Below are 27,339 nucleotides of genomic sequence, written 5' to 3' on the forward strand. Positions count from 1 at the left end.
AATCTAAGTCTAGCCTTTTTTTCTTGCAATTCCGACTTTTTTCTTCTTCTTGTAATTCTGACTTTTGTGTTTTAGTTGGGGAGGAGGATGGCTGAGCTTCCTACTGACCCCATGCTGAGTAAAATGATCTTGGCCTCTGAACAGTAAGTCTCCATGCTGATATTTCCAGTCACAGATATCAAAACTTTCCAGCTTTAGGATTCAACCCCGTTATTATTTCATGTGACCATTTATTTGTTTCCCTGCAGGTATAAGTGCTCCGAGGAGGTGTTGACCATCGCTGCCATGCTGTCAGTCAACAACTCCATCTTCTACAGGCCAAAAGACAAAGTGGTGCATGCCGACAATGCACGGATGAACTTTGTGGTGCCAGGAGGAGACCATCTAATGCTCCTTAATGTTTATTCTCAGGTAACATCATTATCAGGAAGGATTTTACTTCCCTATACCTGCCATAGCGATCAATAGACATGTCTTGATGGAACTGGTTTAACTTGTTATAGTGTAGAGAACACACAGTCTGTGTTTATTGCTGTGTCATAATGAAAAGTGATGCAGCTTCAAGCTAAAATATGTAGTCATAGCTGATGTCTAATAAATCTAGGACTAACTTTATTTAACATGCATCATGTTTGATATTTATCAAACAAAATAATGATCACACCATAATGATTTATTTTATAGGCTACAAATCAGTAACAACTGATGATCTGCATGTGTGTAGTGTATTATGTTTGCTATTGCGCAGTTAAAATGCATACAAAAGCAAAAAAGGGAAAAAAATAAACAAACACTGCATTTCTAGCTACAGTGTAAACAACAGTTTAGGGTTTTTTTTTTTTTCCTTTTTTTTTGCTCCCGCTTTGTCAGCTTAAATTTCCCCGATACTATGATACTTTGTTTAGTGTTATTCCTAACATCTTGGCCAAACAAAGTTCTGACTGGATTCCCACAGCCTGTACCATTGTTTTGACCTACTTGCATAGAAGAATTTACACAAAAACATGCAGACTAAAGTAATTTACTGAAACCACAGAGAAGTTATTGAGTTGACATTAAATGTAATTGGTACATTTAATATTAGGATTTTATTGGCGTCTGATATTACAATCACAAACGTAAAAAGCTGCGTAACAAGCACAATAGATCGGGGTTAATTTTGTAATCATCTTTCTTGAACTGTTTTTTTCTCACTCTCTATTCTGTTGCAGTGGGTGGAAAGTGGTTATTCCACACAGTGGTGTTTTGAAAACTTTATCCAATTTCGCTCTATGAGGCGAGCACGAGACGTGAGAGAACAGCTGGAGGGGCTGATGGAAAGAATTGAGGTTGAATTGTTCAGCGCTGACGGTGACAACATCTGCATTCGCAAGGTAGCTGCCTTTCTCACAGCCTTCTTCTTTATCCTATCTCTTACAACACAGCATGACCAAGAGGTTTAACTTGTGATAGCGTGAACTGCACAGTTTGTGTTTACTGCTGTCATTATGCAAAGTTATTTTCATTGGTGCAGAACAAATCTTATTTTTGCCCCAAAAAAAGAATACTTTATATACATTATATCTGGACATTTGTTTCTCCATAATGCATTCTAAATCTGATTATAATATTACATTAACTATTATAGTTTTAATGCCATTTAGCAGATGCCCTTATCCAAAGCGATGTGCAAAGTTCTATATGCTTTATGTAGCTGGAGAAATTGTTGGAAAAATCACTGCTGTATATTTCTATTTGCCACCTATTTTTTTCTTCTCCTTTATTGGCATTTCAGTATTTCATAAAAAAAAAAAAAAAAAGGCTGACTTGATATGCAAAACTTTTTGTATTGGCAAGTTGATTTCAACGTTTAATCTTATCAATAATTTCTGATGTCTGATTGATTGTGGGAAGTGGTAGCAAAGGGGTTAAGACCTTATACTTCTGATCAGATAAATACATGCATACAAATATATATATATATATATATATATATATATATATATATATATATATATATATATTTATTTATATATATATATATACATACACACACAACGGGGAAAATAAGTATTTGACACATCAGCATTTTTATCAGTAAGGGGATTTCTAAGTGGGCTATTGACACAAAATTTTCACCAGATGTAGCCATCAAGCCAAATATTGAATTCATACAAAGAAATCAGAACCTTTAAATATACAAGTTGAGTCATAATAAATATAGTGAATGACACATGGAATAAGTATTGAATACATAAAGATAATAAGGTGCAAAATTGCATAGAAAGCAAGATCACCTGAAATCTGTCAGTATTGAGAGAGAAACCCTGCCCCCTATCAGTATTAATTGATATCAGCTGTTTTAGTCCTAATTTATGGCCTATAAAGGCTTCTTATTACCCAGAAGGCACACAGGAAAGACTTCATGATGGGTAAAAGCAAAGAAAACTCTCAAGATCTTCGTAATCTTATCGTTGAAAAGCATTTTGATGGGACCGGTTATAGGTGCATTTCCAAAATGCTGAATGTTTCTGTGAGCACTGTGGCCATTATCTGGAAATGGAAAGAGCATCAGTTCACCATAAACCGGCCACGATCAGGTGCTCCACGTAAGATCCCTGTCCGAGGAGTCCAAAGAATAATCAGAAGAGTTTGCCAAGAGCCGAGAACCACTCCGGCAAAACTTCAGGAAGACCTTGCATCAGCAGGTACTGTTGTTTCAAAGAAAACTATAAGCAATGCACTGAACCACCATGGCATCCATGCACGCTCACCATGCAAGACTCCATTGCTGAACAAAAAGCATGTTGATGCCAGGTTAAAGTTTGCGAAAGAGCATTTGGAGAAGCCTACCGGCAGATTTCATATTATTGAAGGCAGGATGAATGGAGAAATGTACCGGGACATTCTGGAGAAAAATCAACTGCCATCTACCAAAAAGCTGAAAATGAAAAGAGGGTGGACATTTCAGCAAGACAATGATTCCAAACACAAGGCCTAGGAAACAATGAAGTGGTTTCAAAGAAAGAAAATCAAGTTCCTTGGATGTCCCAGTCAATCACCTGACCTAAATCCCATAGAAAATCTATGGAGAGAACTGAAGATCAAAGTTCATAAAAGAGGCCCAAGGAACCTTCAAGATTTAAAGACCATTTGTGTGGAAGAATGGGCTAGAATCACTCCTGAGCAATGCAGACGACTGGTCTCTCCATACAAGAGGCATCTAGAAGCTGTAATCACCAACAAAGGCTTTTCTACAAAGTACAGTAAAACCCCGTTGTACGAGCAAACGGAGATACGAGCAAACTCGCTCGCAAAATTTTACCCTATTTTACGAGCAAATTTTGAAGGCACGAGCAAACCCACGCTGCCGGTTCCCTGTTTTTGGCGGAGTTGCTTAGTTGCTCAGTCGCTTAGTTGATGACTTATCACTCGGCCGCTCTCGTTGTTCAATGCAGCAAAAATTTTACTTTTTTAGTTTTATATTTTCATTTCACTAGAAATCTCGAAAAATTTCTCCCAAGAAAATCAGTGATGGTGCTGTGAAAACGAAAGTAAATAGAATTACCATGGAAACCGAGGAGGTTAAGAGCGTGGTGCGCGTCTTAGACTCACAATCAACCACGACCACATGAGTAAGTGTTAAATTATGTTTACATTACGGTAATTTGCGGTGTATTTGTTTGTTAAAATAGGCTACAAATACTTTTTAAGTGCAGAAATAAGCGGAAAATCAGTTCGAACGTACGAGCAAATGGATCTACGAGCAATTTTCAAGAACGAATTATGCTTGTCCAACGGAGTTTTACTGTATTAAATAAAGTGTGGTCAATACTTATTCACTGTGTCATTTCACTTTATTCATTATGACTCAACTTGTATACTTAAATCTTCTGATTTCTTCGTATGAATTCAATATTTGGCTTGATGGCTACATTTGGTGGAAATTTTGTGTCAATAGCCCACTTAGAAATCCCCTTACTGATAAAAATGCTGATGTGTCAAATACTTATTTTCCCCGCTGTGTATATACACCATAATTTCCGGACTATTAAGCGCACACAAATATAATCCGCAGCCACTGAATTTTACAAAGATTTTTATTTTGAACATAAATAAGCCCCACCTGTCTATAAGCTGCAGTTGTCTACACTGAAACTAATGAACTTTACACAGGCTTTAACGACGGTGCCTGTTACACGGTTGAAATATGTTTTGGCTCCATTAAGAACAGAGAGCCATTTTGGGAATAGCCTGCCGCCGCTTTTTTTGGCTTGAAGCTTGTGAAACTGGGAAAAACCCAGGAAAAATCTATAAATTAGCCGCTTCGTTGTTTAAGCCGCGGGGTTCAAAGCGTGGGGAAAAAAGTAGCGGCTTATAGTCCGGAAAATACGGTGTGTGTGTGTGTGTGTGTGTGTGTGTGTGTGTGTGTGTGTGTGTGTGTGTGTGTGTGTGTGTGTGTGTGTGTGTGTGTGTGTGTGTGTGTGTGTGTGTGTGTGTGTGTGTGTGTGTGTGTGTGTATATATATATATTAGTATAATATAAGGGGTGTAACGGTACACGTATTCGTAATAAGCTCTTTCGGTACAGGGCTTTGCGATCCTTTTAACAGTACGTGCAGAAAAGGAACGTATTAAGTTTGTTTAGTCTCCATCTCACTCTTTAAGAGCATTTTTAAAATTGTTGTTAAACTTGAAAACATACACAACAATTGCAGGGGTGTTAAAAAGAAATTGAATTGTTGAATTGGACTGCACAGACCAGCCTTCACTCCCCACGTGCGTCAGTCAGCCTTGAACACCCATGATCCTGTCGTCGGTTCACCACTGTTCCTTCCTTAGACCACTTTTGATAGATACTTTTGATAGATACTGACCATTGCAGACTGGGAAACACCCACCAGAGCTGCTGTTTTGAAGATGCTTTGACCCAGTTGTCTAGACATTACATTTTGACCCTGGTCAAACTTTCTCAAATCTTTATACTTGCCCATTTTTCCTGCTTCTAACACTTTATCTCTTCATCATGGCACCTGTTAGTGGGTGGGATACATTAGACAGCAAGTGAACATTTTGTCCTCAAAGATAATCACTTTTGTACATCTCTCTGGACAAGGGTGTCTGCTAAATGCCACTAATGTAAATAATCAGTGTTATTCACTTCACACTTCACCTGTCAGTGGTCATAATATTTGGCCTGATCAGTGTATATACATGCACACACACATCTAGATTGATACTACCAAGGTGCTACTGCTGGGACCTTGAGCAAGACCCTTAACGTCAACTACTCACTTCAAAACTGTAAGTCGCTCTGGATAGGGGCATAATTGTTGAATGAAAAGAAAAAAACATGTCAGAATAAAAGATGGAGGACATAAGTGCACCCCCCCCCCCCTTTCTTTATTCGACATCTTTAATTTTCCAGCTCATTTCTTCATTCTGTAGGCTTTGCATTCAATATATAATATGCTTTTTTTTGTTTGTTTTCCACACACTCATGTTTACACGGTCACCCTTATAGTTCCCTGAGTCTATAACTGTTGTTTATCCTCCTAACTTTTCCATTGTGTTTGAATTTTATGTCTACATGCACAACCACACTCGTGCGCGCACACACACACACACACACACACACACACACACACACACACACACACACACACACACACACACACAAACAGGTTTAGTTGATTTTTTAGTGCGTTGCATAGTGCATTACTGCTGTTACACTGGCTCACCATTACATACATTCTCATGTTCACATATGCAAAGAAAGGCGTGTGTGTGTGTGTGTGTGTGTGTGTGTCCACACACATGCTATTAAATAGAAATATAAAAAATCATATCAATCATAAGTCATTTTGCTAACTTAACTTTTAAGAGATTTGATGTAATTGTAAATAAAATATTAACACTGACGGACTAAGTGTTTGGAAACACCCAGTCTTTTATGGATTTTGAGACACGTTCATTTTATAAAATAGTTGCTCTTTTTGTTTATATGCAACAAAGTATGTAAGGCAAAAACACAAAACTACAAAACAGTGAATGTCTGTAAATAAACTTCTTTAAATTTTAAATTTATTTGCAAATTTCACATTTTGGTGGACTGCCTCACACCCACAGTCAAACATGGAGATGGAAGCTCAATAGTTTAGGGTTGTTTTGGAGCAGGGAAGGTTGGAGACTTATTTTAGGTGAAAGGAATACTAAACCGACATGGCTACCACTCCATACTTCAACCCCATGCATTTCCATCTGGACTGCGGCTAATTGTAACCAATTTTACCGTACAAGACAATGAGCTTATAGCATACAGCCGAGCTCTGAAAGCGTTCTTTAGAGAGCAAACAGTGGACTTTCATGAAATGACCTAATTATTTACTGCATCTAAATCATATTGAACTGCTTTGGGATGAACTAGATAACAAAGTCAGAAAAAAAAAATCTCCAACTAGTGAAGAAATCCTTTGGCAAGTTTGACAAAGTAGTTCAGCTGAATATTTGAATGAATGGCAAGAGTGTGTAAAGCTGTTTATTCATGCTAAGGAAGGTTTTTTTAATTAAAATAAAGTTTAGCATATGTACATTTTTATATTTTTGTATGTTTTAAATATTTTATATGATTTTAATAAATCAGTTTGGATATGCCCAGTTATTTATCATTTTTGAAAAACACATGCATGTTTCTTTTGTTTATATGCAACAAATTAAGTATGATGATTTACTTTGACAAAAAAAAAAATATATATATATTATAATTATATGCTCTTTTTATTAAAAATAAATATTTATTACCATGTAAGATTGTAATATTTTGTCTATTGTTTTATGAAAAAGTACCTTGTTTGCATGTCTTGTAGGCAGTCACAGCAGGATATTTTTACCACACGGCCCGTCTCAGTAAAGGAGGCTACAAAACTGTAAAGCATCAACAGACAGTGTTTGTGCACCCCAACAGCTCACTGTTCGAGGAACAACCACGCTGGCTTATCTATCATGAACTGGTCTTCACCACCAAGGAGTTCATGAGACAGGTCAGACTTCCTATTCCATTAAAATCAAGTCATGTATGTTTAATTACTGTAGTGCAGAGCATTTATTCTATATAGATTTTTTATATTTTAAACGAATAACCTCAAGTCACAAGAAAAAAATTATATTTTTTGCAATGTATATTGCAAGCAAGTGGGAAAAACTGAATATTTCAGTAATGTTACTGATTTCCATTGTGACATTGCTTCAGTGCATTCATGTTTTAGGGCATTTGTTTACTCAAAACATCACCACTTTGGCCTTGTTTGTCCTTATTGTTCCAGAACGTTTGTGGTTTGTTCGGATTTTGTAAAACCTAAGGTCATATTCTTCTTCCATACCCATTCTTTCATGATTTTTTTTTTATTGTGCTATAGTGTAGATAAGCATTAATAGATGCCTATAGGTTATCTTCGTATGTTTGTATATCTCTGAGCATTAATTGTTGAGACTTTGGATCGAATTAGCTCAGACATCTACTCTTGGGAAGTCTCTCCAGTCCTTCTCACTGTAGAAGGTTGAATTTCAAAATGTCAGCACATGGACTTATAACCCTCCCCAGATTGATTAGCAGCAATAACTGGTCCTTTGAGGTCATGGCTCATATCCTTTTCTCTTAGCGTGAAAACCTGTGTGCTCTATAACACCAGGGTTTATAGTAGTAGTCACACTTCTTGATGATTTAGTAATATTTTGCATTTATTACTTCTGGCTGTTAGTTACTCTTTTAATGAAATTTGGGAAAATGTTATACATATTTACATTTGTGTTGTTTTTTTAGGTGGGAAACCATGTTTTTACTGATCTCTCTTTGTCAGCTAAACCCCACTCTAGACTTGTGTATCATATGTTTTGATATTTGTTTCTCCATGTGTTTCAGGTAATTGAGATAGATAGCAGCTGGCTGTTGGAGGTGGCTCCTCACTACTACAAGGGCAAAGAGCTGGAAGACGGCAGCAGTAAAAAAATGCCTCGCAAACAGGGCAAAGCTCGGGAGGAGCTGGGTTGATTTTGAAGGACCTTCTGTACTTTTACGTTTCTTAATCAGGCCTCAGATCATCAGGGCAAACGGAGACCAAAATAAAAAGCTATTGAGAATTATTGCTGTTCAGAACTGGAGCTTTGTGGTCAAAATAAATTTGAAAGCTTTTGCATTAACACTTAAAGACTGTTTTTTGTGGAGTGGAGATGATCGTAATATCTAGTTTTGAAACATTGTTGACTTGGTATTAAACCTCTAATAGCAGTGCTACAATAACATCAGTACAAGAAATAATCACCCCGTTAAGGACTGAAAAAGAACATGGTTGTTTTTGAGAAGAAAATCTCCACACATTTTTTTTATTTTTTCATTTGATTAGCTTTTTTTTATAATTGTAACTTGGGTTTGTTTGTACTCATGATTGTTGACTAATATGCAATATCGCAAACCCATCACAGGTATTCCAGGTATGCTTTCCTGAAGCTGTTAGTGTGACCTAGTTTGTGCTAGATTTAAACACAGCACACAGAGGGTGTGTGCCAAGTTAAACATTACTGCGTAGTCCGGCTGTATTTTTACACACATGGGACAAATGTGTAGATATCCACTTACATGTCAGAGTGAAAACAAGTTTGGTGTTTCCTGGTCTTCTGTACTTGCGTGTTTTATGATAATGGATATATTTTTTACTACAAGTTCCTTGTTGTTTTCTTTCTTTCCTGAGTTGAAACAGATCTGGAGAGGAAACATTTTTATCACATGAACATGTAGGACTTTTTGTGTGTTTCAAAAGCATTATTCATTCAAATATGAACAGATCCTGTTTGGTAATCAGGTGCACTTTTGGTTTAATATTTCACTCCTTTGGTGGTCATTACCTCACAGCTGCAGGTGGAACACCTAACCACACATTGAACTCACTGAAGAGGAAATGGCTTGCATAAATTCGGGCCCCTGTTGTAGTAAGAATTTTTAGTATGTTTACTTTTCCTGTTAAGGTTTACGTTAATGGGGTGTGTGTTAATGGAGTTTAGTATTGAATCCTGTAGCAGTATGTATAGCAGGGGCTCAGATATCATCATTCTGTGTCCCATTTAACTTCCTGGAGAGAATAGATTTGGGGAAACTGTTGGTTTATTTGGCAAGTGTGACATTGATAGGAGCGAAATCTTCTTTTTATGAGCTGTCCAACTAAATGAGAAAAAAAAAAACTATATATTACATATTTTACAATTTACATTTTTATATGTTGAGGGCATGCTGACATTGGGATCTCTGTAGTGTCCCTGTAATGTCCATCTAGTTGAAGAAGGAAATTCTGTCTGTCTGAGATATATAGATAGATTCTGTCAGTTCATCAGATAGATAGATAGATAGATAGATAGATAGATAGATAGATAGATAGATAGATAGATAGATAGATAGATAGATAGATAGATAGATAGATAGATAGATTGAATGAATGAATGAATGAATGAATGAATGAATGAATGAATTTCCTTCTTTACCTAGATAGACAGACATTAAAGGGACACTACAGGAACAACCCAATATCATACCCAAAAATGTTAATGGTAAAATATGTATGTAACAAGTAAGTAAACCAGTGGGGTTTTTCCTCATTTAGTTGAAGGACAGCTAATAAAAAGATTTCGGTTCTATCAGTTGATTCTCATACTCATTCATATATATATATATATATAGATAGATAGATAGATAGATAGATAGATAGATAGATAGATAGATAGATAGATAGATAGATAGATAGATAGATAGATAAATAGAATGAATGAATGAATGAATGAATGAATGAATGAATGAATGAATTTCCTTCTTTACCTAGATAGACAGACATTAAAGGGACACTACAGGAACAACCCAATATCATACCCAAAAATGTTAATGGTAAAATATGTATGTAACAAGTAAGTAAACCAGTGGGGTTTTTCCTCATTTAGTTGAAGGACAGCTCATAAAAAGATTTCGGTTCTATCAGTTGATTCTCATACTCATTCATATATATATATATATATATATATATATATATATATATATATATATATATATATATATATATATATATATATATATATATATATATATATATATATATATACATACACACACACACACACAGTGGGTACGGAAAGTATTCAGACCCCCTTAAATTTTTCACTCTTTGTTATATTGCAGCCATTTGCTAAAATCATTTAAGTTCATTCTTCTTTCTCATTAATGTACACACAGCTCCCCATATTGACAGAAAAACACAGAATTGTTGACATTGTTGCAGATTTATTAAAAAAGAAAAACTGAAATATCACATGGTCCTAAGTATTCAGACCCTTTGCTGTGACACTCATATATTTAACTCAGGTGCTTTCCATTTCTTCTGATCATCCTTGAGATGGTTCTACACCTTCATTTGAGTCCAGCTGTGTTTGATTATACTGATTGGACTTGATTAGAAAAGCCACACACCTGTCTATATAAGACCTTCCAGATCACAATGCATGTCAGAGCAAATGAGAATCATGAGGTCAAAGGAACTGCCTGAAGAGCTCAGAGACAGAATTGTGGCAAGGCACAGATCTGGCCATGGTTACAAAAAGATTTCTGCTGCACTTAAGGTTCCTAAGAGCACAGTGGCCTCCATAATCCTCGAATGGAAGACGTTTGGGACGACCAGAACCCTTCCTAGAGCTGGCCGTCCGGCCAAACTGAGCTATCGGGGGAGAAGAGCCTTGGTGAGAGAGGTAAAGAAGAACCCAAAGATCACTGTGGCTGAGCTCCAGAGATGCAGTCAGGAGATGGGAGAAAGTTGTAGAAAGTCAACCATCACTGCAGCCCTCCACCAGTCGGGACTTTATGGCAGAGTGGCCCAACGGAAGCCTCTCCTCAGTGCAAGACACATGAAAGCCCTAAAAAACACCTGAAGGACTCCAAGATGGTGAGAAATAAGATTCCGTGGTCTGATGAGACCAAGATAGAACCTTTTGGCCTTAATTCTTAGCGGTATGTGTGGAGAAAACTAGGTACTGCTTATCACCTGTCCAATACAGTCCCAACATTGAAGCATGGTGGTGGCAGCATCATGCTGTGGGGGTGTTTTTCAGCTGCAGGGACAGGACGACTGGTTGCAATCGAGTGAAAGATGAATGCGGCCAACTACAGGGATATCCTGGACAAAAACCTTCTCCAGAGTGCTCTGGACCTCAGACTGGGCCGAAGGTTTACCTTCCAACAAGACAATGACCCTAAGCACACAGCTAAAATAACGAAGGAGTGGCTTCACAACAACTCTGTGACTGTTCTTGAATGGCCCAGCCAGAGCCCTGACTTAAACCCAATTGAGCATCTCTGGAGAGACCTAAAAATGGCTGTTCACCAACGTTTACCATCCAACCTGACAGAACTGGAGAGGATCTGCAAGGAGGAATGGCAGAGGATCCCCAAATCCAGGTGTGAAAGACTTGTTGCATCTTTCCCAAAAAGACTCCTGGCTGTATTAGATCAAAAGGGGGCTTCTACTAAATACTGAGCAAAGGGTCTGAATACTTAGGACCATGTGATATTTCAGTTTTTCTTTTTTAATAAATCTGCAACAATTTCAACAATTCTGTGTTTTTCTGTCAGTATGGGGTGCTATGTGTACATTCATGAGGAAGAAGAATGAACCTAAATGATTTTAGCAAATGGCTGCAATATAACAGAGTGAAAAATTTAAGGGGGTCTGAATACTTTTCGTACCCACTGTATATATATATATATATATATATATATATATATATATATATATATATATATATATATATATATATATATATATATATATATAATGTGTGTGCGTGCGTGCGTGTGTGTGTGTATATAATATACACATACATGCGTACGTACGTACATACGTATGTGTGTGTGTATGTGATCAACTGATCCCAGACTAGCAATTCTTCATTTTTTGCATTGTTTTTTTTTCTTCTTCCATTTCTGAGTTTTGTACTGTTGACATTGCTGCCAAGTTCACTTATCTGCAGTGATGAAGTCTTAACTTACATTTCCAGGATGTGGAAGATTTTGCTTTCAATATTTTCCCTTCATTGCTAAATTGTTTTCATGCTGATCTTTTGGTTCTTGCACATGGTGGTTATAATAGTTACAATACACATCACAGTTACAATAAAAAACACAGGTTAATGCTTAAATAAACTTATACAATTACAGAAAGGGGAACTATGGGGTACAGGCCCACAGTCTGTACAAAATACATACAAACACTCGTTGCTGTTCTCGCTGTATTAAGTACCTATGCACTGTTGTTTTTCTCTGTAAGTTCAAATTCTTCCCGGACCAGTTGAACAGGTCTGACCTGGAAGGGAGGGAGAGTGATGATTAGCACAGGTGATTTAGGAGAAAAAGGAATAACATCGTCAGAGAGCAAACACTGAGAACGAGTGCAGTCTTCATGGATGGCAAAGTGAGGTAGAGGTGAAGAGAGTGAAAAAACAACCAAAAAAAAGACTACTAACTAGACTAGCCTGGATTACATGTTGTTGGAGCCAAGCAAGGTTGGACAGTGTCTGAGGATCCAAGCCTCTGGACGTAAGTTTGAAATGCTTACTAATGTTTCTCTGAATCACTTTTGCACTCAGTATCACTGACTAATTCACTTACTCTGATATCTGAGCTGTTTGAATCCATCATTATCCAGTAAAGGTGCTATATATGTACACCTACTTGACTTAATTTCATTTAAAAGGTCATTTTGGGACTGCGAACCATTTTAAAGCAGCGTAAGTGCATTATAAACTCATCCGAGCACCTGCTAGAGACAGGAAATTTGATGCACCAGGTTGAGAATGGATTATTATTTTTTTTTTTTTTATCATCAAAACAAAGAAGCTGGGAATCAGTTCAACCAGCTCGGTTGTGAAATGAACAAATGCATGTTCATTGTAACACATGTTGTAGTCTCTTCAGTTATAACAAAGGACTGCACCAGGAAACTGAATTTCATATCAGACTCTTTATCTTATTAACTTGTATTCAGGCATATTCCCTTACAGGCTATTTATCACGTATGACACTGCTCGTATTTCAAAAGTATGTGTAGGGCGTTTTAAAGCCACATGATGACAGTATAAATCTTGTAATCGATAAAAAATACTTGTGCTTATAAAACACGTTCCTGTTTTAGTTCCTTCAGAAATCAGTCAGAATGATCAGTTTAGTATTATTAAATGCATTCTTTTTTTCTGATGACATTCTGCAGAAGTGATTAATTATTTTTCTATCTTTTTATAGATAGATACATAGATAGATCTGTAATAGTCATAATCTCACATTTGAACCTTAGCTTCCAAGTTAGCCCTAATATAAATCGTAAACCTGTCAATTACAATGTCAAAACTTATTAAAATCAGTAAGCAAAAACTAATACTTTGTTTGCTTTCATGATTGTTCCTGGTTTCCAGAAATTGACCTCACAATGATTCATAAACAGAAATATGTATTTGGTTGGATGCCGCAACTAAAGTAAAGCATGATTGTGTAACATGCTATTTTTAATCTATAAACTAGTGTACTGAATGTATTTAAATGTCTAGTAACCCTTGGACATGCAATATTTCCCTATTTCTGTGGGGCACTTTTTTCTCATAATAACTAATCATACTTTCTATTGAAAACTATATGTATATATATATATATATATATATATATATATATATATATATATATATATATATATATATATATATATATATATATATATATATATATATAAATGTATGTATGTATGTATATATATATATATAAATGTATGTATGTATGTATATATATATATAATGTGTGTGTGTGTGTGTGTGTGTGTGTGTGTGTGTGTGTGTGTGTGTGTATATATGTATGTATATATATGTATATAATCAATATAAAAAAATAAAAAAAAAATCATCTGGTTTGAACTGCCTTAATGGCCCCATACATGTAAGCAGTGTGTAACAGAATATTGTTTATTTAAAACATTTTGTGTGTACATCAGTTGTTATGGTGACCCTGGAACGTCCCTGATGAATGTCATGCCTACAGTCAGAATGTATACAAAACATTTTTTTCCATGTAATATGATATAACACCCCTAATTCACCATTTTATATATATATATATATATATATATATATATATATATATATATATATATATATATATATATATATATATATATATATATATATACACACACACACACACATACAGTACAGACCAAAAGTTTAGACACACCTTCTCATTCTCATTCATGACTATGAAAATTGTAGATTCACACTGAAGGCATCAAAACTATGAATTAACACATGGAATTATATATGGAATTATATACATAACAAAAAAGTGTGAAACAACTGAAAAATGTCATATTCTAGGTTCTTCAAAGTAGCCACCTTTTACTTTGATTACTGCTTTGCACACTCTTGGCATTCTTTTGATGAGCTCCAAGAGGTAGTCACCCGAAATGGTCTTCCAACAGTCTTGAAGGAGTTCCCCGAGAGATGCTTGGCACTTGTTGGCCCTTTTGCCTTCACTCTGCGGTCCAGCTCACCCCTAAACCATCTCGATTGGGTTCAGGTCCGGTGACTGTGGAGGCCAGGTCATCTGGCGCAGCACCCCATCACTCTCCTTCTTGGTCAAATAGCCCTTGATGCCTTCAGTGAGACTCTACAATTTTCATAGTCATGAAAATAAAGAAAACTCTTTGAATGAGAAGGTGTGTCCAAACTTTTGGTCTGTACTTATATATATATATATATATATATATATATATATATATATATATATATATATATATATATATATATATATATATATATATAGTATATATAAAATTCAAGTTTTGCTGTAAATCTAGTACTGGTTTTGTTGATATTTTAGTTTATACACTACATTAATTCCCTGTGATATCACTCCTGGTCTTTGCCTTATGTTGATATTTCTATAATGCTATAATTATACCTAATAATCAACATATTTTATGGTACATATGAATGTGCAATATTTTAGTTTGCTTCTGTACATATGGGTGGGGAAATTTTACTTGTATGGGTATTTGACAGGTATGTAAAGCTTTCTTTCTTCACTACAGTGTAACTAAAGTTATAAAAAGTATAACCTTGATATTACAATCTCAGTAACTAGCATTCTCACCCTTATGTTTCTTTTTGGAAGTTTTTTTACACTTATTCATGCAAATATTCAAGCTTAATTTCAAACTCATGTTACATATTTGTATTGTGTCTAGTACCTCTGACCACATATCACTTCATCTCTTTCTATAGGGTGGCTGCTTCCACTCCTTAAGTATTTTACTTTTTCATGCTAAACCTCTGAAGTTCTGTGCCATGACTGATAACCAAGCCTATGAAGCAGGAGACCAGGAGAATCTCAAACCGAATGTCAAACCTCAGTATGACCAGAAGAACAGTAACCAAAAGGAGGCAGTGGAGAAGCCCGAAAAATGTGAAACGCCCCATCGGCGGAGTCGTAGCAGTGATTCAGAGCGACGAGGCAGACCGAGAGAACGAGCGTGGGAACATGGGGGAAGGAGGGAGCGTGGTCGGAGCGAAGAGTCCAGACGTGGCTCGAAGAGAAGCAGCAGTGGAAGGGGCGTTACTAATTATCCCAAGGACAATCTAGATGAAACGGAGTGTCCCATCTGCTTTTGCAACTATGATAATGTCTTTAAGACGCCTAAGCTGCTATCCTGTGGGCACACATTTTGCCTAGAGTGTCTGGCTCGCATCAACGTCTCATCTGTGGAGATCAAGAGGCTGTCGTGCCCCGTGTGCAGAGAGCTGACAGAAATCCGGCATGGCCGAGATTTGGCACAGCTCGGCAACAACGAGCAAGTTTTCCGTAAACTTCCACCTCAGATGCAGAAGGCTCAATCTGTACGCTTTGAACGCAACAAAGGCAAACTGGTTCTTAAAAGTCCTCCTCTAACAAGCTGCTTCGGTAAGAAGAGCACAGTTCTGCCAGTCGGTGCTGTAGAGGAAGGTCTCGCCTCGGCTACAATTATAAATGTGGGCAGACCTCCGAACAGAGTGAGAGGTCGCATGGGGAGGATGTTCCAGTCCAATAATTGCTACTACACCGTGGTGGCCTCCATCATCGTGGTTGCGGTGGCTCTGGTTATAGTGGGCATTTTGACCTTTGTGGTGATGCCCAATGTGATTATTGGAAAGAGACCTTCTCAGGGTGATAGTGAAACGAATGACAATCATGGTTAGTGAGAGGCGAACTCTGTAAAATGAACTGAAGAAGGCAGTACTAAGAGTAGGAGAGCAAGGACTTAACAATACAAACTCTAGGAGTGATTGTTACTTAAAGATGACTTGGCTGAAACATATCTGCTGGCCTTGCTATCATCCTTTTGTCATCAGCTGAATACAAAAACCCGTGACGCACTGCTTATTGTAGACTTTTGTGAAGACTGCACCTTTACCAGTGTAAATTATAGGCTAGAAATCCTTCTATTGTATATGAATGGAAATGTTCACTTGTGGAATTACTATAAACATATACTGTGACTATTGTTCTAGTTGCTGAAAAAGGAAAATGCTATGAAAACCAAATATCTCTCCACCCTGTCTTAAGTTTCATAGCACTATACTGTACATGAATGAGTACATTAACAATTTTGTTGCAGGTTATAACAATTTGAATTTATTTTCTGTTCCAAAACACTGGAGAGCATTCATGAGCAAATCAACATTCTTTAATCGTTTTTTTTTTCCCCATAGTATTTTTAACATTGTTACAAGGAAGTGTTGGCACTGATTGAATTAAATGCAAATGTTGTTTGACATATAGCAATAAACACGAATAAAAAAAAAATAAAAAAACTATGTATATTATGAACATTTGGCCTCTGGTAGTTTATACCAGTTGTAATCACAACTATCACCAAGTTGCCGCAAAATGTAACAGCAGCCAGTGATGCTACTGGCTGATTGCAAGCAGTTGGTCACATTATCCCCTTAAACTGTTATTTAGGACATCGCACAGGTCCTGAAGATCAAGTAACAGCAATCTGATTCTGGCAGTCTGTTAAAACCTTTGTCTTAGTTCAGTGTCTGGATACACTGCTCCTTATTTGCCAGTATACGCCATGTTAATTACCCTGATTTTACTTCTGATTACCTTTTATGTATGGACTCTTTTACACTCTTATTATTTCACACCTAAACCTTCCTTGCTTCTTTAACCATTTAATAGCTTGATGCAGCTGTTCTCTGAAATCTTGATTTCCTTAAAAACTTTTTTTTATTTTTTTTTTTTATAAAAAGCTGAGGATATCTCAATTTGATGACCTGCCCAAGCTTTTACAATATTATATGTTAAAATATAATAGTTTAGAATGTTAATGGTTTTAAATTCAACTCTGCCTGTCAATATATAAAATAATGTATAAAGTATTAAGGCAAATATGGAGTAAGAAATTGGAATACAGGCTGTAGATTAACTACAATAAAAAAAAGAAAAAAATACATATTTGTTTTTACTTAATTGAACTCATGTGAAAGGATGCTAATCACTGTTTTATTTCATTTCTTTTGGGCTACCAGATCTCTGCAATTTTTCCCAATCTTGATTATAGTCTTTCACATATTGCCATTAGACTGTAGAAGAAAAGAAGGGAAGCTGATCCATTTTTTTAAAAGTGGTTTATAGTCATAGTGATGGGTGGTGCAACATCTAGTGTTGCTTCCTCATCGCTTTAGGGTCCCTGGTTTAATCCTGAGCTTGGGTTACTGTTTGTTCAAACTTCCACGGTCCAAAAAAAAAAAAAAAACGTCCGGAAAGCCTACACTGAATTGTCCTGTGTGTGTATGTATCAGTGGTGTGTGTATGAGTGCTACCCTTTGATGGACTGGCATACAGTATCATCTGGGGTGAATCCCCTCCTTTCCCCCTGGCCAAAGTAAAGACATTACTGAAGTTGAATAAATATGTGGACAGTAAACATAAAGGCTGGCAGAGGATCATAGTTTAAACATTCTTGACAATATATTTATACCTACAGTATAACGTGAAAGCATTAGCTCTTTATGGAAATGTAACAATGCCGTGAAAGCCTAACTGACTTTCCACATTTACATACAAATTTAGCTGAACTTTTGTGGACATTTATTACCTGTCAAACATAGTGTTGACGTAAAGGTGTAAACAGTGTGACGAGGTTTCTGATTTGTGAACGTTGCGAGGTCCTCAACCGCACCACACTCGGTTTACCAGCAGGTGTCGCACACGTGCACTCAAAGCAGCAATTCATTATTAAACGCGTTTGTTTGGCAGGATTCATATCATTTACAAAACATTATAGAATTAATACAATTTATTATTATAATAAAATAAGCTTTAAGTTGTAAAACAAGTGCTTATAAAGTTTTCAAAAAAATTTAAAAAGCCATCAATGCTTCCAGTTCAGTCTGATGCTGTTCATGATGTCAAACTTTTCCTGACTTAAAAAAATCCAAATTTGTCAGCTGTGTTGTCCAGAACTGTACTTAGACCCCCTGAGTTAAGTAACTATAATACTGAGTTATAGTTTGTATTTTGTAGGTCTTTAGGTCAAATACAATATTCACCATATGGCCCTAAATGTTGTATTTCACATTGCATTAATATTGAGTTGTTCCACCTTTGGTGATATAATATCATCCCGAGTTTGTTCAGTAGAATTGAGGGCAGGAATCTTGAGTTCATTCACTCCAGCCTTGGAAAATGTGTTTCCAGACTTCACTTTCCAGACTTGTACACAGGGAAATTGTAATACTGGAACAGGTTTAGGCTTTTTAGTCTCAACATACAAAGATATTCTAGAGAACTGTGTGCTTTCAGCTTCCCTGTTAGGCAAGGATTCTCTTTTATCATCAGATCACAGGCTTGTTTTGGTGAGTTTCTTTGATCAATTCCACGTTTGAACAGATTTTCTACATACCAAATTTAGCAAACATAACAAATATTAGTGGATAATGATTTTGATTACAGGCTTGTACATTGGTGTGAATGTGCAGATTTATATAAAATACATGATTTGGCTGCACAATTATATTAGCGCTGAGCACATTATTTGTGATATTGACAAACAAACATTGTATTAGTAATGATTTATGGCTTAGTATCACCATAGCTTTGCACTGTGTGACACAGCTTTTCTCATAGTTGTTCTGCAGGTATTACTACATAATTTTGTACCAAGTTGATTCTATTGATCTTGTTGGTGTGACTGCAGTAAAACCTGTTGAGTGGACAGGGACATGTCACTGTGGAATGAAGGCTAAAGCCAGAGTCTTAGAACCTGAAACATCTGGCATGAATGCTAAAATAACAACACGGTTTATTAAAGTTTTAGAAATCAAATATTTTTACAAAATATATTTCTACAGATGTTTAATAAAATTTACTTAATTTTTAGGCTGCAAAAAACCTTAACAGTACCTTCTTATGTGAGCAGATTTCCAGTTTCATGAACAAATGTAAGCTGTGAAGTAAACTTTTACATACTTTTTTTACATAATAAACATAAACACACATGCATACAAATATATATTCGTGTAAGCCTACACTTAATTATTTATTCAATACTTTATTCATTACATTAATGAATAAAGTAATTAATGTAATTCATAACTCAAGTAATTCAAGTAATGAATAAAGTATTATAAAATCATAAATGAGGGGACTTGGCAACTTTTGGACAATTTTTTATATAATACAGTTTGGTGAAATGCAACAATATTTTTCAACCCACGACCCTCAGTCAAGTTTGATTTTGGCCTTTCACAGTTTCAAGTTCCATAGCTTCAAAGTTGTGGCACCCCCGCTCTGGATTACTGAAGTTTACAGCTTTCCTGTCTCGGTGTAGGTGAAAGTGGGCGGGACTTCCGACATGTAGCGACATCCGGAAGTAAACCGACGAATGTGTCGTCAACGAACAGAGAAGCAGCTCTTATAGACTGAAAACTAAAAACAAGAAAAAAAGAAAGAAAGAATAGGAAAAGCAAACAATCTTCTGAGAGGTCAACTAGAGAATGTTGGTTTACAGTATATTCTAAATATTTCGTTCACTTTTTTTCCACCTTCAGTGAGAGAAATGGAGCAGAATGGGGAGCGACTGGACTCATCATGTAAGTGAATGTAATGACTTGAGGCTGGAGGTAATTTGGACAATATTGATCAACTGGCACCAAATATACTTTTATTCCTAATGAACAGTGAAAAAGTGTGCTTTATTGATCTTATAAGTATGTTCAGGAAGGGTGATATCTACAGGTTAGGCAACCTGCCATGAAAATGATCTTAAATTAATATACAAATTGATCTCAGATGATTCATTTTGTTCGACCTAATGCTTGGATTATATTGAAGCTTTTTGACACAACACTTGAAATTCAATTCAAAGCAGTTTGGACTTTTCAGTTAAGTTAAAGTTAAACCTGAAACTACATAAAAATCTGAATAAGTAGAAACTGCCTTGGATCTTTATTGATCTAGAAGTATGTACAGGAACAGTGATATCTACAGATTAGGCAACAGATTGGTAGGCAACCTGCTGCTTTCACACTTCCAGCACTGCAGGGTTATTGTGTAGAAATAAAGAGGAATATAATTGTAAATAAAACTACTCCAGCAATGAAAGTAACTTGTGCTTCACATAAAAAGGTCATGGATCTATAGTCTTCATTCTTTTATATAAAGAAAAACATGCTTTTCACCTCAGATCTGCTGAATATCAATATCTGCTCATGATTATCTACTCAAAGATCAACCCCATCACTTTAGCTTCATATGAGTAATGTTTATAGGTGTTATGGAAAATACACATCATATTACTTGCATACATTGCATAATAATTGCGTACACAACAGTACTACATTTGAGCTATAAAAATGCTGCATTTGGTGATATGTTATTTTAACATCTGCATGCATATATATAATATATAAAACATTATAATGATTAGGTTTTTAATAAGACCTTGTTTTTCTTACAGTCACCTTTGTGTCCTTGGATTTTGGCCTGAAAATCACCAGCTCATCAAAGCACCAATGACAAAAAATGTGCTTCTTTGCCTTCCACCTTCATCACAGCACCACTTTTTCTGATTTCTATCAGACGATTCACTGATTCTCCTAGCCAAACATTTAACAATATTTATGTATATTATATTCAGGATATTTAACATCCCGCCTTATGCTTTGGTTAGTGAGAAGTTGCACCTCTACGACACCCTGTTTATCATATCATACACTTCCCTGACACACAAAGGTCCACTCTAGCCATGTGGCGCAAGAAAGGTTCTTTAATTATATGTGGCGCTTTGTTGTTCATTGCCTGGAATGCCCTTCTTATATTTGTTCTCTTGGGACGAACTCCTGTTAATGAAGAAGGCATATCAATTTCATCGGAACAAAATGCACAAAGCAGCAATGTCATAGAGAACTTGCTTCAGGTAATCGGTGCTTTCGAAACGGAGCTCGAATCCCAGAACAAAATCCTTCTCCAAATCCGGAGCCACAAGTCACTGTGGGAGGAACTTAAAAAAAACAGCACGGCTTTCAGAAGTAGATTAGATAGCAAGAATTTTACAGATGTGAGCAGTAAACAGCTGTCCTCCCGTGTGGTTATTCCCATCTTGGTCATGGCGTGTAACCGAGTCACGGTAACACGGTGCCTGGACAAACTCATTAAGTACCGGCCATCACCTGAACTTTTTCCCATCATTGTGAGCCAGGACTGTGGACATACGCAGACTGCTGACGTTATCGCCTCATACGGCAGTAAGCTTACTCACATTAAACAGCCTGATTTATCGGCGATCCCAGTGTCTGCAGGACATATTAAGTTCCAGGGCTACTACAAAATCTCAAGACACTATCGTTGGGCTTTAAACCAGGTGTTTAACACCTTCTCCTACTCTGCTGCCATCATCGTGGAGGACGATTTGGAGGTAAAGATTCTCTTATTTATCTATTAAGTTCAAAGTCATATCTCAGCTATATATATATATATATATATATATATATATATATATATATATATATATATATATATATATATATATATATATATATAAAACGGTTTAACGGTAATCTCTTCTTTAGTGTGCATTCAGTTGATTTCATCCAAATTAAATTTAAGACGAATTAATTTGTAGTTTAGGGCACAATTTATTAAATCTGCTACAAATATTCTCATGTAATAGAGATTTATATTACCAAATATTAAAAAGACATTAATCTTTCGAAACTTTCGAAACTTTTCAAAAGGAATAAGTGAATTAATCAAAACGAATTAAACAAATTTCCTAAATTAATAAACTATATTCTCAGTCACGCTGTGCATTTAAATGCTTATTAACTTAAATGCTTATTATCCACTGCAATATCAACTGAACTTTTTGAGAAATGTAAATTAGTGGCATTTTGAAATAAATTAGATGTAAATCTTCGAGTTCTGTTTTGTGCGAACATTTTGTAATTTTTAAACATTATTAACCAAATTATTTACCTGAAAACAGCAGTGTGTTCTGATAGTTATAGTCTGGGAAATGGAGCTTGTTAGCTTTATGTTGAGGTTGAAAGATAATTATCTCAGTTCCGGTATATATGTGATAGAAGAGACAGCTTTTGTACTTAAGCTGTAAACAGATTTAAAGTTAAAGGTTGGGTGAAATGGTTGCTTCATTTTTACTTTTCAGTGCTTTAAAATAATAATGGATACTGATAAATAATAATAAACTAATTTATATAAAAAATGTGTTTTATATATTAGTTTTTTTAAGTTTCATAAGTTTCATTTTTTTTACTCGTTAATTACCATAATTACAGCACATTCACTATTTGCATTCGTCTTGGAAAATTAGATTTATATCGTATTTATTTTGTGTCAAAAAAACATCCGGCTGTTGTGTGTATTAACCTGCTTATTTTAGAAGGAACTGTGGTTTATGTAACAATCAGATGTTAATGCAATAACCAAACCCTCAAGGGGAAAAACCGCTCAATTCTTACCTATAATAAGACACTGGTTATCTTGAAGCTAATTTACGTAAAGACTCTATTACAGTATAATATACTTTATATGTGGTTTACCTTAACATAATGTATACATACACACTGACCACTTTATTTGGAACACTTTTTGTTTTTATGCATTTAATCAATAGGTCAATTATATGGCAACAAGGAAATGCATTCAATCATGCAAATACATGTCATAACCTTTAGTTAGTGTAGACAACGTACACCTTAATGTGGAGAAAATGTGATCTGGCTTACTCTGAGTGTAAAATGGGTGCTGGGCCCAGAAAGGGAGGTATGAGTATTTCTCATGCTGATATTCTCATGGAATTTTGACATACATTGAGTTCACATAGAATTGGGAAAAGAATAACAGCAGCTCTATGGTTGGAAACCTTAGACCTTATGGACGAGACCATCACCTTATGGATGAGAATGACCCGACCGGTTCAAGCTACACATTTAATAACCACTCTTTACAACAGCACCAACCAGAAAAGCATGTCGGAATGCACAGTATGTTGAGATGAATGGGCTACAAAAGCAGGACCGTATTTTGGGCATTGGGTCATTAAAAACTGTTGAATATGATCTGTTGAGTTTAGAAATGTTAGGATTCAATTATTCGGATCGAAGCGTTGGTATAAACGATGTGACGCTCCGATTTAAAAAAAAGCATCGGATACAAATCGGCATTTGTAGGTAAACGACGCTTTATTGTTATGCACTTTTAAGTAGATGCGCTACACTTTTATTATTTAGAAAGTGACCAATCATTTGTGACCAATATTTTATATGTAGATTGATTTCTCCTTGTTTTGTGAAAGGGCCGTTAGAAGTCAGCAGGAATTTAAGAACTTTGTGTTATATTCAATTGCATTACATTAGATATTTTTTCCGTTGAATCGAATCGGAATCGGATCCCTCTGCATCGTAATGGGGTGAATTGATCTTTAATGCATGGTATTGTTGGCTATGCATCGCTATCAGAGGTGGCAAAAGTACACACATCTATTACTTAAGTAGAAGTACAGATACTCATGTTTTAAAATTGATTGATTGATTGATTGATTGATTGAACTTTATTGTACAGGTACGCAGCAACAAAATGCAGTTTGTCATCTACCAGAAGTGCAAAAAGTAGCAATAGTGCAGATAAATATGTATTATATTTACAGCATGTGATACATATGTAAGCATATGTACAGTGATTAAATATAAAGGCTATAACAGTGCAGAGACGTGTGGACATCATTAAGAGCCTTTGCTATGTTTCCACACGGACAGTTAATGAGGTGATACCGAAGAAAGTGCACCTCTTCGAGTCAAGTCAAGAAGCTTTTATATATATATATATCATAGACATTTTACAGATTTGAATGATGTATAGTTTTTATCTGTACGATCAATAAAGACAGTAATTTAAGTTTGACATTATGAGGGAAAAAAGTTCGACATTATTTAGGAAGTTTACTGATTAAAATTATTTTTCGGTGAAGTTTATTTATTTATTTTATGTCTAAGTAAAGAAGGGACGTCGTGAATAAGTGTATGTTTTGCTAGAGGTTTTAATTTCGCCTCTTTTATATTTATTTATTTATATTTTTTTAATAAAAATGGTAGAAACAGAAATGCTGAATTAATAGCGCGTTAATACAGTTTAGTGCCGTTTAAAATAATTTGAATTTTGACAGCCAAATATATATATATATATATATATATATATATATATATATATATATATATATATATATATATATATATATATTAATACAAAATTAATTTAAAATGTTGTTACCTAATGAATGTATCCAGGCTGAAGATCCACATACAGAACACAAGCAGAGAAAAGATGATGATGATCATGAATGTGTCTGATCTCAGTCATGTTAACATCACTGACTCCCTCTGTCTCATCCACGTTAACCCCAAACTTTTTACTGCCTTCTACCCTGCTCATTCTTAGCTTCGTAAATTAGTGGTGAGTGAGATTCAGGACTTTATACACCAGCGGATTGAAAAAGACGCGCAGTAACAGGAAATCGGTTGTTCAGATGAAATCGGCGCGCAGTGAAAAGAAACGTTTATATTTAACCAAATCAATGGATTAAAACTAAAGTAACGAGTCGGTTTTGAAAATTTAAGAAGTAAAAAGTACAGATATTTGTGTAAAAATGTAATGAGTAAAAGTAAAAAGTTGTCTGAAAAATAAATAGTGGAGTAAAGTACTGATACCTGAAAAATCTACTTAAATACAGAAACGAAGTATTTGTACTCTGTTACTTCCCTCCTCTGATCGCTATGCAAATCACATCGGCCTCTGTTATGGAGATGCACATAGTTAGTTGAGACTGTGTGAAAATCTCAGGAGATCGTCAGGTTTTTTTTGTTTGTTTGTTTGTTTTTTGAGTCTTTAACCTCCTATGACCTGGGTGTGGACATTGTGCACAATGGTGTCTTTATTGTTTTCTGTAGATACTGACCGAGTGTCCACATAAGTGACCATTTTTTTCCAAGAAGAGCTTCATGTTCAAAGAAAATATATGGTTATTATAAATATTGGTTCTTCCTAACCCCAAATAACTGGAAGAAATCTAAAATCCAAGCCAAACCAAAGCTCAGGTCTTAGGAGGTTGAATACTCAACCGTTCCCTGGTGGTCTATTGGTTAGGATGCGTGCTGCAGCCTGGGTTCGATCCCCAGTCAGGGAACCAACCCCAGCCACTCTTAGTGCCGATCCCAAGCCCGGAGGGTTGCGTTGGTAAGGGCAATCGGCGTAAAAACATGTGCCAAATCAAAACATGCGGAGGATCCGCTGTGGCGACCCCTGATGGGAGAAGCCGAAAGAAAGTTTAAATACTCAACCATAGGAAACTGTCAGTCATATTTTTTGTGTGATTTGAACTAAATCTGTATCTGTGATATTTATCAGTAATAGTGCTTCCAGATGACACTAGAGCAATAATGCGCAGGTGTACGTGTGTTCCTAATAAAGAGGTCAGTGTAATCAAGGTAGAATACTGTCCTGAATGTGTATAGTTTACCCTTAATGATTTTCTGTAGAACATTTCTAGGGACATTATCAGTGCTTTATCTGCATATGCAGGTACTTTAACCTTAATAGAATCTGATTTTATTGGACAGCCATTATATCTCTGGGCCACTAGTACAGATTAGATTGCTGCTGCCTTCATTTTGTCATGTATCTGACTTAATTTTTTTTCTTCCTCTCATTTCAGGTGGCCCCAGACTTCTTTGAGTACTTTAAAGCCCTACACTCTTTACTGAAATCTGATCCAACCCTGTGGTGCGTGTCTGCCTGGAATGACAACGGCAGGGAAGGATATGTCGATCCCTCAAAATCGAGCCTCTTATATAGGACAGACTTTTTCCCCGGGCTTGGTTGGATGCTGCTGAAAGAGGTCTGGCTCGAGCTTGAGCCAAAGTGGCCAGCCTCATTTTGGGACGACTGGATGCGGCATCCCGATCAGCGCAAAGACAGATCGTGCATTCGTCCAGAAATTTCTAGAACTTTGACATTTGGCCGCAAGGGCGTGAGTTTGGGTCAGTTCTATGACAAGTATCTCCGCTTCATCAAACTCAACACAGATTTTGTGCCTTTTACAGAGAAAGATTTGTCTTATTTAGAGCAGAGTAAATATGATCAGGCTTTTGAGAAGGAGGTTTACAGCTCTCCTGCCGTGGCAGTGGAGGACTTGAAAAACGGGAAGCTGTCCGGGCCTGGCCCGTTTCGGCTGCAGTATTCTAGTGCACAGAGTTTTAAAGTACTAGCACAGAGTTTTGGAATCATGGATGACTTGAAGTCTGGAGTGCCAAGAGCTGGGTATCGAGGTGTTGTCAGCTTTTTTTCGCAAGGAAAACGGATTTATGTAGCGCCACCTTTTGGCTGGACAAAGTATGATCCAAGCTGGAGTTGAGAAAATCTGTAGTAGGATGGGGGATCTGTGGTCAGTACGAAGGAATCATATTGTGTAAAACGATTCACATTGATTTATTATGGTGCAAATGTGTTTGGCATCCATTCACATTTTTTTGGCCTATATTTGGAAATGTTCACTGTGCAGCACATAATCGAGAAACCTCAAAATAAGCAGCAGAATTGGAGAAACGAGGTTAAAAATGACACGTGACCAAAGAGCACATTTTAGAGTAGTTGATTTTCCTATCTCAGGTCAATGCTAATGTTTTTTTAACGAAGAGAGATAAAATATATACCTTCAGTGTTTAATATATTTATTTTTTTTGG

The 27,339-nt window shown here is 36.1% G+C and overlaps 3 protein-coding genes across 5 annotated transcripts in view; all 3 read left to right on the plus strand.

Annotated features, from left to right (window-relative positions):
* Positions 1-8,176, plus strand: part of LOC310729539 (pre-mRNA-splicing factor ATP-dependent RNA helicase DHX16-like) — a 22,423-nt gene extending 14,247 nt beyond the window's left edge. The window contains exons 17-22 of the mRNA XM_083547829.1: positions 76-143; positions 249-411; positions 1,212-1,373; positions 6,845-7,018; positions 7,897-8,041; positions 8,080-8,176. Of these exons, the coding sequence (XP_083403955.1) occupies positions 76-143; positions 249-411; positions 1,212-1,373; positions 6,845-7,018; positions 7,897-8,025 (696 nt within the window). The 3' untranslated portion in view covers positions 8,026-8,041; positions 8,080-8,176. The remainder of the gene's footprint in view (positions 1-75; positions 144-248; positions 412-1,211; positions 1,374-6,844; positions 7,019-7,896; positions 8,042-8,079) is intronic.
* A 3,816-nt stretch (positions 8,177-11,992) lies between these two features.
* Positions 11,993-16,889, plus strand: rnf183 (ring finger protein 183). The gene is made up of 2 exons (XM_083548127.1): positions 11,993-12,597; positions 15,324-16,889. Exon 2 carries the CDS (start codon positions 15,387-15,389, stop codon positions 16,272-16,274), a length of 888 nt encoding a protein of 295 aa, XP_083404253.1. The 5' UTR covers positions 11,993-12,597; positions 15,324-15,386; the 3' UTR covers positions 16,275-16,889.
* Positions 16,890-18,790: 1,901 nt separating this feature from the next.
* On the plus strand, positions 18,791-27,070 carry mgat1a (alpha-1,3-mannosyl-glycoprotein 2-beta-N-acetylglucosaminyltransferase a). 3 transcript variants are annotated; one of them, XM_083548034.1, is made up of 4 exons: positions 18,791-18,941; positions 20,136-20,177; positions 21,044-22,000; positions 26,312-27,070. In XM_083548034.1, exons 3-4 carry the CDS (start codon positions 21,332-21,334, stop codon positions 27,008-27,010), a joined length of 1,368 nt encoding a protein of 455 aa, XP_083404160.1. In that variant the 5' UTR covers positions 18,791-18,941; positions 20,136-20,177; positions 21,044-21,331; the 3' UTR covers positions 27,011-27,070. The 3 variants fall into 3 exon arrangements, with proteins under 3 accessions (XP_083404160.1, XP_083404161.1, XP_083404159.1); XM_083548035.1 differs by lacking the exon at positions 20,136-20,177; XM_083548033.1 differs by lacking the exon at positions 18,791-18,941 and having other exon boundaries at positions 19,883-20,177.
* The last annotated feature ends 269 nt before the right edge of the window (positions 27,071-27,339 follow it).

Source organism: Silurus aristotelis, assembly GCF_946808225.1.
Source record: "Silurus aristotelis genome assembly, chromosome: 8".
In the NCBI taxonomy this organism is placed as follows: Eukaryota; Metazoa; Chordata; class Actinopteri; order Siluriformes; family Siluridae; genus Silurus; species Silurus aristotelis.